The 13,267-nt window shown below is 37.4% G+C and overlaps 1 protein-coding gene across 1 annotated transcript in view; it reads left to right on the forward strand.

Moving 5' to 3' along the window:
- The window catches only part of SR (serine racemase), a 218,527-nt gene that overhangs the window by 92,002 nt on the left and 113,258 nt on the right, over positions 1-13,267 (forward strand). Inside the window, exons 4-5 of the mRNA XM_089798071.1 lie at positions 92-322; positions 678-751. Of these exons, the coding sequence (XP_089654197.1) occupies positions 92-322; positions 678-751 (305 nt within the window). The remainder of the gene's footprint in view (positions 1-91; positions 323-677; positions 752-13,267) is intronic.

A 13,267-nucleotide genomic window follows, 5' to 3' on the forward strand; every position in this document is an offset into this window, starting at 1 on the left:
ATGAATAAAGGAAGAACTAAAAAATGATACCGTTAAATATAGCTGGTTGTATTTAATGATGGTCTTACTCTTTTGTTATTTTTGTAACAAGTGGCAATCATGCAGCAGCACTGGCTTTGGCTGCAAAAATACGGGGCACCCCAGCTTATATTGTAATCCCAAAAAATGCTCCAGCATGTAAGGTAGAAAATGTAAAACGTTATGGTGGACAGGTCATTTGGTGTGAACCCACGATTGAGTCAAGAGAAAATGTAGCTGCTAGGGTTCAGAAAGAAACTGGTGCTGTATTGATCCATCCCTTTAATGATGGACGTATTATAAGGTATATGTTCCCCTTTCCGTACTCCATTTCTCTAAATTTCAATCAACTTTTTAAGAAGATGTTGTGTTTGTATGTATAGTATCCTAAACTGAAGCTATAGAAGAAAATAAGATTGTCATTGGAGTGAATATCAAGTTTCATACTGAAATACCAGCAATCTTCTCTTTAGTTGGGGGAGACGCAGGCTGAAAGCTAAAGCAAAAGTACTTTATCATATTTTGAAAATATTTGACTTGCAGTACCTAAAATATCAGAGGAAATTAGTTTTATGGATAGCTGGAAATTGTTAGATACTCAGTGATAAAGTGCTTAACTGTCTATTTTCTGGAACATATCTAATCTATAAGCTCTACAGTGGACAAGGTACAATCTCTTTGGAATTGCTGGAGCAAGTGGCGGATCTTGATGCAATTGTTGTTCCTATTAGTGGTGAGTATCCACTATAATTTCTCAGACAGTTTATGTTTGGACGAGTTTCTAATTTTTTTTTAGAAATATTAATTTTACTGCATTTAATAAACAACGCCACAATGCATAGAACAAAAAAATTTAACCAAGATGAATAAACGGTATGCTGAGGAATTGTTTTTTGGGAGGAATGAACCAATAATCTATTATCTCTTTCTGGATCTTTGGAAATCAATGTGCTTCTCCTCAAGTTTATCATGTACACTATGATCTTTTGCCTCAAGTAACCTTTTTGTCTTTCTTTGACTAGACAATGAATTCTTTTTTGCCTTCTACTGTCATCGATAACTGAATTTGGTGATTGGCCACTTGACTCATTAATTATAAACTCAAATGATGTATTTATTAATGTTGCAAATCTTTAGTACATTATCTTATCACATAAGCACGAGAACTATTTAGTATAGAGCACTCCCCATTATATTTGTTGGAACTTGGAAGGTTCTGTCTTCACCTTTTAAGCTTCTCATTACTGCCTCTGTCTGAATTAAAATTCTGAGACTGAGATTGAGGGTTTTAAGATTATCCAAAAGTTAAACCATGAAAAAAGATTCAATTCTACACAATTTCTATAGGCCTCTCAATATCAATGTGCCACTTCATTTGTATCTATATGATCCAATTCAAATCTTATGAACACGAGCAGTTAAATCATTGAAATAATTCAGTATGCCAACTTTCATTAACCAACAAAGTCTATAATTAAAAAATCATGTTATCACTTTGAAGTTTGTATCACAAAAAAAAAGGTGAAATTGGTCCAATGTCTGCCATGATCAATTTTGTGCATGGCAACTCATACACATCAATCCACAACATCTTTAACTCATTAAATTTCAGTTTTCCATGGTAATATGCCCTTTGGTCTGTTCCCCAGGGGATGTCTTGAGGACTTGGGGTCTTGGAGGGGATGTCCTCTTTCTGAGCATTGGACTGCTGACACTATTTGTAACATTTTAAAAAAGAAAATGCTAAAACTCCCCAAATGCTGAAAGGGGAGGATTGTCATTGAAACTTCAACATGCTTTATATACATGTTAAAATTCAGCTTCTTTTAGATTGTTTAAGTCATTTTAATAGCTTCCCTCCCACTGTCCCAATGATTTGAGAAATTTTATGTTGCCCACAGAACTGTGTCCCTATGCTCTAGAAACTCTGAGAAACACTCATAAATTTGTTATGAATAAGGAGTCATGCAAAAGAAGTGATTGTATTGTTGGTTTCAACTTAGTTCAATTGGAACATGGAGTGTGTCAACAGCAGTGCCAATCTCATAGTTATTTCAACAAAAGAACTAATAATTCAGACAAGTATAAGATATCTTATCTTTAATAAAAGTTTTAATAGTTGACTTTCTTATGTTTTTTATTTATTGGCTTAGGTAGTATATTGAATTGGTATTTATGTGCCAAAAGACCCTTGGTCTATTGGTGAACTTGAATGGTTTTGATTGAGCTCACCAAGGATTAAGTATTGCTGGTGAGAGGCCTCGACAATATAAGGGACAAGGCCAGGAAAGTGCCTTAGATGAATTCAGTGGAATGCATATCCTGCAATCCTTGGATTTTAGTTGAAGAGCTTTCAGTATTAAGGTTCATCCTCTTGTATGGGGTAGCTAAAATTTTTTGGTGTATGATGTGTAGTTCTAGAGAGTTTCTTGGCAAGGGGGCATTTGGTGAGTGGGAGGGGGAGGTGGGGGAGGGGGGAGTGGGATGCGTTGTGGAATGCGAGTAGGGGTGCATTTGGTGGTGGGACAGAGAGCTTAAGTTTGGGGACAGTAGGGGGCAGTGCAAATACATATGGCACTTCAAAATGTAGTTGTAAAAGATGTGTATGGAATAAGTATAAGAATTAGAAATGAAAATTTGGTGAGCTATGTAAGAGCTCGAGCTAACTTCTACACTCAATTTTTCACTTTTTTCAATTCCTAAAATGATAATGCTTTTTGTCAAACAGTTTGTCTGTATGCTTGCATGTAGAGTTTCAGATTACATTGTTTGAATAAATGTTCTTTATGGATTTAAACATATTTCCATTACAATGCATTTGAATTTGAAAGCAACATTTCAACATGTAACATTTATTCAGGTTTCATTATGAGCAGAATAGGAGAGTTATATTTGCTGATATGAGCATTAGAATACAATAAAAAATAGACATAGGTCTGACCTTGAGACTCCAACACCCCAAATGAATTGGTAAAAGCCCCTCTTCCTTCTCAATGATCATGCCGAATCTTCTACTTTATGGTGATACTCCCAGACCTTGTGCCAATTATAGGATTCAGCTCCAGCACCTCCACATCCACTTATATCTGCTGTTTTCTTGCTAAAAACCCCACGTTGAACTCCTGAATGGCATTGACCAGTACCCTCACCCAAATGCCAATGCTAAACTCTTCCTCCTATGCTTGCCAACACAATCTGCATGCCCACACATACTACAGCTCACATCAACCTTGAAGGATTATCACACCAGCCAAGGGTGATTCTAATACTCACCCTCAATGCATCATTTTGATGCCTTGAGAATAGTGGCCAACAATGAAAGTAAGATCACCCAAAACTCCTGTCTTATATTGGGTAGTCTGACTTGTTATTGGCAGCCAGCAAGAAAACCTCAATTGTTCCAACTCAATGAGAACTCATCACCCAACATTATGAAATTTCCTTTTGTGCCTTTGCGTCCAACACTTTTTTCTTGGCAATTTATTTCAATCTTTTTGATATTATTGATAATCTGTCTTTCATAAAAGACTTGCGAATGAAATCTTCAATCATTATATCTTGTGTGATTCCATTTGCAATCAACTAAGGTGGAACTCTCACTTGTTGGTTTCTCAATACTCAATTAGCCACAGACAATCTCATTGCCCTCCCTACCATAGACGAACAACAATCGTCTTCCTCAATCAATCTGGTCTATTTAATCTGCATATTATTATTATTCATTATTATCTGTGTGTGTTGAATGAGATCACACATCTCATTATGTAAGAGGTGACTTTTCATAAAGGGTTACCACTCTTTACATGTGGCCCCATTTATTATATAGTTAATATAATATAATAATTATTACATTATCATATAATATAAAATATTATACAATATAATTATAATATAATTACATTATCACATAATAATATAATTATATCATAATAATAATAATATACTATTATATTATATTATCTCCAAAATAAAATAAAATAATATAATATAATTATATCATCTCACTATAATATAAATATAATCACACCTTCGTGATATCTATGTTGGCCTGTGGATTCCGACCATAGCTAATAAAACAACACTCCCTCTTAGCTAGGAAGGAATCTTACTCGACATATACAAGTTACATCATCTTATTGTGATGATTGACCACAGTGGCTACATCCACATGTGGAAAGATATCATCTCTTTGGATTCAACCATTCTAGTTATGCATAGATATTACTTCACATGTTAGCCGCCATTATGGCTTATAGATATCTCTACATGTAATATCCATCAATATGGATTATCCATAAATATCCCTTACAAGATATCAACAATTATTTTGAGATTGTCACCTCACAATGATGGTAAGGTGCATAAGATGTTCATCATTGTAAGATTATCACCTCACAATGCTATTCAGTAAATACACACTTATACAAGAAAATCACTGGAAACTCTCTCATGTGGTGTTGTCATGGTGTCACACACATGACATCCACCATGAACGATATCAGAGAGTGGGCCCACCATGGCCACTCCCATGAATGGAATTATAAATGAGCATAAGTGCCCATCACGGATTCACTAAACACAATATTGTCATATGATAGTCGCCATAGCTACTCCCATAGATGAATAAACATAAGTGCTAAGTCATTGATATCTCACACTATATCCACCGTAGCTATTCCGAAGGGTGGAACAAGGGCTTTCACCTCAAATTTCTCCTTTATAAAGAATAAAGCATTGAGGGATGATACCTCAAGTTTCTCTATCATAGAGAAAAATGCTACAAGGGTTGATACCTCAAATTTCATTGATTCAAGGAAAATTGATACAAGAGATTGCACCTCAAACTTCTCCTTGACAAAGAAGAATTCATTAACAAGGGATTGCACCTCAACCTTCTCCCTTATGGAGAAGAACTCGTTAATAGATCTTCATGATGAAGTGACTCTCTTTGAAACATATATTAACCTTTCGACTTTCTTGTCCAAGGTTCTTTTGATGAAATGTTAGACTCTTTTTGAATTTGATATCAACCTTGTTACTTCCTCGTCCAAGGTTTCTTGTGATGGATTTCCATACTCCCTCTAAATGTTAGTTCTTCCTCCTCGAATAAATTGATCTAGATATGTGCCACCAACTCAGCCATGGTAGCAAGTTGTGTCTTCATTCTTTAGCCTCACACTGGATGCATCAAGCTCTTCTTTCAATGCTCATTGATGCAACAAGTATCCATCTATCCTAGAATATTACAACCTAGATGTCCTCATAAAGGTCTTCCAGCATACATACATGGAACTTCAACCCATGAATCATAAGCCTGTGACTGCTGATCACTAGAGAAACCATCGCAACATGATCCACTCCCTTTGAATCAACATGACCAAGACTCTTAGATATCAATTCAAGAAAAACCTTTAGTTGCTCCCTCTAAAGCTCAAGTTCTTACATCAACCTCTTGATAGAAATTGCAAATTGGTCAACATGAACACGTTCAACCCAAGTAGTAGGAACAAATAAATCCAATGCAAATTCAATCACAACCATGGCAGTAGTCACAGATGCATTTGGGGAAGTAAAGTCAAGTGGTAGTGACAACGCAGTCACAACCCTAAAGTGTAGTAAAACCATCACAATGGTCTCAATGCATTCCTCTGCATCCTCTAATGCGAGCAAGCCAACAATCTCCAATTTTAAAACAATCATCCCACTGTTGATACACAACATGACCCAAAGCAAGAAGGGAAAAGCTTGTGACAACATCGATTCCACCCTCGGTTGCAACTCGAGCCATCATTGCACACACATATCTAAGAAAAATCTTTGAATCCATAGGACATTTCCTTCTAATTCTCATGCTCTCATCATGAAAATCTCTATAGACTTGACCCCCTCATGGCATATATAGATACGCTGGGGCGAAATCCATCCTTCCAAAAGTAATGTTTATTTGATGCTGCAAGGACCAAGATGATTCAAAAATCAAAACTGGGAACTTATAACAGTCTTATCCAACTACTTTCTTCTATTTATTTTCTCTTAGGTTTATTCATTTAGAATTCTATCGAGTATCTTATCATTTACATTATTTTTATTAATTAACTTTTATTTGTAATTTATTTTAAGGGTTTTATTCATCAATAAAATTTAATGTATTTAAATTTTCAATAATATACATTTATTAATTTGCAAACGTCAAATAACTTTTTATTAAAATAAAAATATTCTTTTAAATTTTTAAACATTATCATAACAAAAGTTCTTTTTGTTGTAATATTAAAATTAACTAAATCAAACTGTTATATTTTTAAATATGCAATTTTGATTATAAATTATTGATATACAAATTTGACAAATTTAAAATATTTAAATCAAAATTAAAAAATATACTAAAACTTAACCTATTTAAATTAAAAATTAACAAATATATTATATTTAATAAATATTATTTGATTATTAATATTAGCACATTAATATTTCATGCACTAATATTGAATTTTTTAATTAAATTAATATTGTCTTGTTTTAATTTTATGTTTTTGAATTATTTTATTTAACAAATAAAATCATCATAACCTTTTAAAAATAAGATTTATATAAGGCAAATTTAATGTCGCATTTTTTTTTATCGTTAAGAGGCTGAAGCCAAGATTAATTATTATTATGTGTTATAATTTATTATTGTTATTTATTTAGCTTGAGTAGGCTCAAACTCAAGATCTTTGAGATAAGAGTCTCACAATTTACCATTGTGTTGTAGGCTCTAGACTAAATATATCTATGCTATTGAAAGAACTATAGTTTCTTTTTTTTTTCCCTCAAAATTTTTACCTTTTCTCTGTAAATCTACTTTTTTCCCAAACTTTCCCAATTTGAAAAAAAATCATATACTTTTAGTTTTACCTATTTACATACAAAAGATTAATGCTTCTATGTTAACCACTTTTTTCATCAACCTCCTTTCTCTAACATCTAGATGTTATCTAGAATAACATCAAGAACCAAAACCAATTTTCCATCATCCAATGGTGGAAGCTTTAGTGCTGAAGTGATGTGTTTTATAAGTTCCTTTTTATGGCAAGAAACGTGGAGCACATTATAAATTATTCTATTTTCAGGCAGCTCCAGTTCATAAGCTACTTTACCAATTCTCCATGCAATCTAGTCAGTGTCATAGAAGTAAGCTTATAACTTCTTTACATTGATCTTTTTTAAAGAAGACTACCTGTAAGGCTATAGGTGCAAGACTACCTGTAAGGCTATAGGTGCAAGAAGACTAAATCTCCCAGCTAAAAGCTTCTCTTAACTCTATGCCTACCTGCATAAATATTTTGCCAATTCTATGTATTCTGAAGATTATCCTTAAGTGATTTAAGAATCTCTTGACTTTGCTACATCCAATCCTTTGCTTAGGAGCTTTTTATCCCTAAGTGCTAAATTTGTGAATGATGCAACATTATACCTATACCACAATAAGAAAGGAATCATCCTAATTGATATATCCTAGGTGGTATTCTAGCAAGCTCACCTAAATGTAACCACTTGATCCAAGCCATTGGATGCTTGCCAAATTAAACATGTACCCTTCCACCCATTTCTCAACAATCTCTATTTACCCATCTACTATTTGGGGTTGATAGCAGTCAACTTAGTGCCAACCAACTGAATAGTTCATGCTATAGACGGTGAGAATTTTTTTATCCTAATCACTAATAATGTTCTTCAACAACCCTTGGGGTTTTGAACCCCTCTTTGAAAAACTGCTTTGGAACTTGAGGTGCCTTGCACTCAAATGATATGGCAAAGAATGTGAATATTTGGTCAACTTTTCAACTAACACATAGATATAATTTCTACCCTGTGCTCTAGGAAGACTAATAGTAAAGTCCACATATATACTCTCCCACTTTTTCTCAAGGACGATGAAAGGCCGCAATAGACTTATAAGGAAAGTATGCACTAACTTGTTCTATTGACAAGTCATACAATCACAAACATGACACAAGACATCATTTGTGAAACCCTTCCATTAGATTCTCTCTTGATGGTAGCTTTTGTAACAACCTAAATGTCCTTGAAGGGGAATGTCATGAATGACTAATTTTTTTTTCCTTCAATTTCAATTCACACACCAAGTAAAGTCAATCCTTGTAGGTATTGACCTTATCTACCGCTTTAGACTTATCACCTTGAATCCTTCCATTCATCAACTAGCATGCAAGTGTGCTTTTGAAGTACTCAACTAAAAACTGAGCCTTCCAATCAGCTACAATTTTTGTTAAGGAGCATATAGTAGGCTTCTTGGAAAGCATCTGCAAAAATATTCCTCGTCCCTCTCAAATACTCGATGTCAAAGTCATTTTCTTGAATTTTATTGGCCAACTTCATTGTTTCTCAATCAAGTCCTTTTTCTCCAAGAAGTATTTCAAACTATTTTAACACAAATACCTACCAAATACTACTTAAATGCCAAAGCATGCATGAGGGAAATCATCTTCTTTGGAACGAAATATCTATACATTGAACCTCCATCCATTTAAAAGCTCCCTTCTTAGTGATATTTGTAAGAGTTGCACCAAATAGAGAGAACTACTTCAGAATCCTCTTATAGTAAATGCATAGGTTGAAGAATCCCCCAACTTTGTCAATGTCTTTAGTGATGGTGTTTTCCGCATAGATTAATTGATTAATGCACACAGATAATGAACAAGAACAAGAACAATAGTATTCCCTTTATTTCTCGCACATGCCAAAAGATTACATAATGCTTATGATAAGATGATTTACAATGATCCCAGATGAGGTATAAATACTTTTTGCCAAACCTTCCCGAAGGGGTCCGTCAGCTACAAAACAATCCTAATTTACTCGTCGGCTACAAAATCTTTACCGACGACAACACCCTATCAGCTACAGTTTCTACTGATGACATCATCCCCCCCAAAAGAAAAAGTCGTCTCTAGATGACAATTACAAGATACAATTACAACATATCTAGGACAGATTAACAAAACAAAATACACTAACTGGTCTTCAAAATATGTTGCATCTGCAGCCTTTGCGAACACAATACTGTCTCCTTTAGTCAAGCTGACCTTGATAGCCACCTATGCTGCCAACTCTAGGTACACTGAGCCAAGTGTCGCTATATTGCCTTCAACTGGATGATCAACTCCTCCCGAGCTCTCTATACATCCACCAAGACAGTCTCACGTCCAACACCTACTCCAATTGCCTCAAAGCGTAACATCCCTCTCGAAAGGCTTGCTCCACTGATCTCTCCACCTCTGGCACACTATGCCTATAGCAACTCCAGGTCTTATCAATTGGTCACACTTCCCACGACTAATAACCATAGCGACCAGGGGTCTTGGGGCAGCACCCCAGGTGCGCTCCCTGTCGCAATATAGAGCGGGGTCAAGGGGCAGCGCCCCTCGCCGCCAAGACCAAATTAGCACTTCTGAAGCCACACGAAACACCATGTTTGTGATTTTCTTTTGATCCCACACCCTTTCTGGCAATGGCTCACATTTTCCACCTATTTATGTCTTTCCCTTCTCCTTGATATCATGCGTTACTCATTCCAAATTGTTTCAATCTATCGTCTTTTTTTTTAGGCTCCTAACTCTGCTCGTCTGCTGTCCTTTACCTTCTTGTTCCAATCGAATAACTTCTTAAACCCATGCAAGATATAATACAGGGTTAAGCCGCGAAGAATAGAATGGCTTGGCAAGAATGTCCTCCAAAGTAGTCCGTGGAAAGATAAAGTAACCTGCGGGAAGGAGCAAGACATCTGCACACAAACATGTCTGCAGAATATGAAAAGCTTCCATAGGAACTACAAAATCATGCGCTTGGAAGATGAAAAAAATTCCATGCAAACTAGAACAACATCCGCAAGATACGAACATCACTATGAGCGGGAGAACAAAAAAGGATTCCACGGAAGATGGACACAAACAGGTGCTGAAAAAAAGAAGATGTCCGCAGGAGAAACAGCTGCGGGAAATAAAACTGTCCGCAGGAAAGATCTAAGTATTCCTTCGGACATTCATTTTCCTTTGTTTTCTCACCTTCATTGACCCTTAACATATTACAACTCGGAAACAATTCGTAGTCTTCTATCTGCCAGTGGAAAAGGCCATTCACCGAGTCTAGGTCATTGTCATTTGATCCTCCTTCTAGTCTCAATACTCCTTTGTTCGGTTCCACTCTTCTCTTTCCTTCGTCGTCATTTTCATCTTCACCTTCTGAGTCTGACGACATTGCCTCCTCTCCTACAATTTGTGTGTGCAAGTCAATTACGAATCTTTTACCTTTGCACTCCATTGATAGGGTATTTCGTTTCCAATCATGTTTTACTGTTGCTTGCACTAACCAATTCTGTCCCAGAATAGCATCATATCTTTTTTTTCTCAATGGAATGACCACGGAGTCCACTAAAAATGGCTGCGTTCCAATAGTTACCGGTTGCACCCTTAAGGTACCCAATGGTTTGATCCCGTGCTGGTTTGTCGTGAGCAACTGGAATGTAGGTGGCCACAATGTCGGCTTTTCGAACTTCTTCTAGGTATCCTCTGGTAACACATTCACGTCGGACCCTCCATCGACAATTGTGTTTGTCAGAACATTTCCCAAAATCCCCATCTCGATGACCGTTGGATGCCTTCCTGTTGTGAGTGCCAGAAGCATTGGGTCTGTTGCTGTCGTTCCACTACTGTCCCTTTCGGTTTCCTCCGTTGCTTTCAGAAGCGGTGTAGAATTCAAAATGGTCATCCATAATTGGGGCATTGTGAGAAGGTCACTTAATTTGATCAGGACTTCCATTTGCATCACCTGCTTTATTATGTTTTGCTTGGCCCAGTTCCTTGTTAAGGTGCCGGTGGTGTCCTTCAACTAAGATGTCTCCGCCTGTGATGCCTTTTCAATTTCCACCTGCGCTTCCCCTAATTTCCTCTTTTCTTCCGTCGGGTTTGGGTACACCTTTGCTTGTCTATTTCGACAATGATCAAATTTACTTCGGATTTTGGGCACTTCGCATCTTCATGGTTGCCGGGTTTGTACCATCTGCATAATAATTTCAGTGTGTTTGCTTTTGTACAATCCCGCGCAAAATGGCCCCACAAATTACATGCTCGGCATTGAACGATCGATTGTCCGTTTGCATCATACTGGATTTGACTTCAATTGCCATTGTTATTGTTATTGTTCGCATTGTTATTGTTGTTTTGCCCTCTGCTATTATTCCTGTACCCACCCGAAGTGGCACCATCAATGTTTGCATTTCCATTCCCTCTTGACGTGGAAGCTGCCTGTGCTAGAAACACCTGTTGAGGTCCTCTGATTTTCATGTTGAAGGGACATTCTTTTGTAGAATGTCCCATGATCTGGCAAATCTCGCAAAATTGGTTCTTTGGACAGGACCCTTTAGTATGACCTTTCGTCGTACATTCTGTGCACCACAGCTCTCTTCCCTTTGTCTCCTTCTACATGTTTTTAAATTCCTTCATCATACGGATCATGTCCTTTTGTAGGGCACGGACCTTCTTGCTACTGTTTTCATCATCACTACTATCCTCTCCCGAGGACGCGTCATCATCTGAGTCAGAGGAACTATTCTTTTTATTCGTCCTTTGCTCGCTTTCCAAGTACATCGCTCTGTTGTATGCTTCTGTGTATGACGACAGCAGCACAATTTTCATCTTCTTCTGCAACTTCAAGTGTAGGCCTTCCACGAACCATCTTTTCTACAGTCCGTCCACCAGCTTATTTTCCATTTTACTTATCAAATCTTTTAATTTATTGGCGTAGACGCGGACAGTTTCATTCTTCCCTTGCTTCGTATTGTATATCTCTGCGACAATTTCGTTGTTGTCGCACAACAGTTGAAATTCAACAGTAAACTCCTTCTTAAGGTTGTCCCAAGTGGTTAAGTTCTAGGGATTTGCATCGGCGAACCAATCAATTGCAACACCCTATAGGGTTGCTGGAAACTACCACACCCATTCGTTTGTATCTGTTATGCCATTTGCCCTCCAAATCGTTTCGCATGTTTTACGGTGTCGGATCGGATCGACCATACCATCACCATCAAACTTCGGTAACTTTTTCTTTGGTCCGCCATCACTACTGGGTTTTGTGCATAGGTGTTGTTTGGTCCTGCAACATTGGCGCTATTCACTCCCACACCGTGGCTTTGCACTCCCACATCGGCGATCTGCAATCCGAAACCGGCAGCCTGCACTCCACACCGACTGTTTGCACTTCGGCGGTCTGCTCTCCCACACCGACGGTCTGCACTCCAGTGGTCTACTCTCCTACATCGGCAGTTAACACTCCCACACTGGTCAACTCTCCCACACCGACGGTTTGCTCTACCACACCGGTGGTCTCAACAACTGCGAACCTTGGTGAAGAAGGATCTTCTGAAATTGTCCCTTCCGGAAGTGTATTGTGGACAAAGAGTTCACTACACGCTCGTGCTCCCCCGACACTCCGAGCCGTGTGAGTCGATTCTCTTCCGTCTGGATTCTCTTCCCTCGGCGAATACAGATTCAAAATCTCCTCCCTTGCTTCTTCCACCAACTCCACCCGCTGTCGAGTCTCCTCTAACAATTCCTCCGCGCTTCTATGTCCGTCGACAATCTTCTGAAACCTCTTTCTGCGTTCGGCTTGCTATGCTAGAATTACATTTTCTTGTGCAGTATGGATTCCATCTTTTCCCTTGACCTTATTTCGATCCTTATTAAGCTGATTTGGCATTAATCTTTATTCCTCCCACCTTCCAGGTTCATGGGGCAACAACGCCAAATGTTTTCCGCATAGATTAATTGATTAATGCACACAGATAATGAACAAGAACAACAACAATAGTATTCCCTTTATTATTCGCACATGCCAAAAGATTACATAATGCTTGTGATAAGATGATTTACAATGATCCCAGACAGGGTATAAATACTTTCTGCTGAACCTTCCCAAAGGGGTCCGTCGGCTACAAAACCTTTATTGATGACAACACCCTGTTGGCTATAGTTTATACCGACGACAGATGGCCACTCAAAAATGGCATATATCTTTTCCTAATGGATCCTTACTCCATTTGCACAAATCATATGCCCCAAGTAAAGTATCTCTATTAATCCAAACTCACACTTGGAATCTTTAGCAAGAAAGGATTGTGCCTCCATAATGTACAACACCTCATCAAGGTGCTTGAGATTATTCTCCTAAATCTTTTTGGAAAAAAGAATAT

The sequence above is a fragment of the Cupressus sempervirens genome, chromosome 8, assembly GCF_028749045.1.
Source record: "Cupressus sempervirens isolate cs-2001-9-10 chromosome 8, ASM2874904v1, whole genome shotgun sequence".
Lineage (NCBI taxonomy): Eukaryota > Viridiplantae > Streptophyta > Pinopsida > Cupressales > Cupressaceae > Cupressus > Cupressus sempervirens.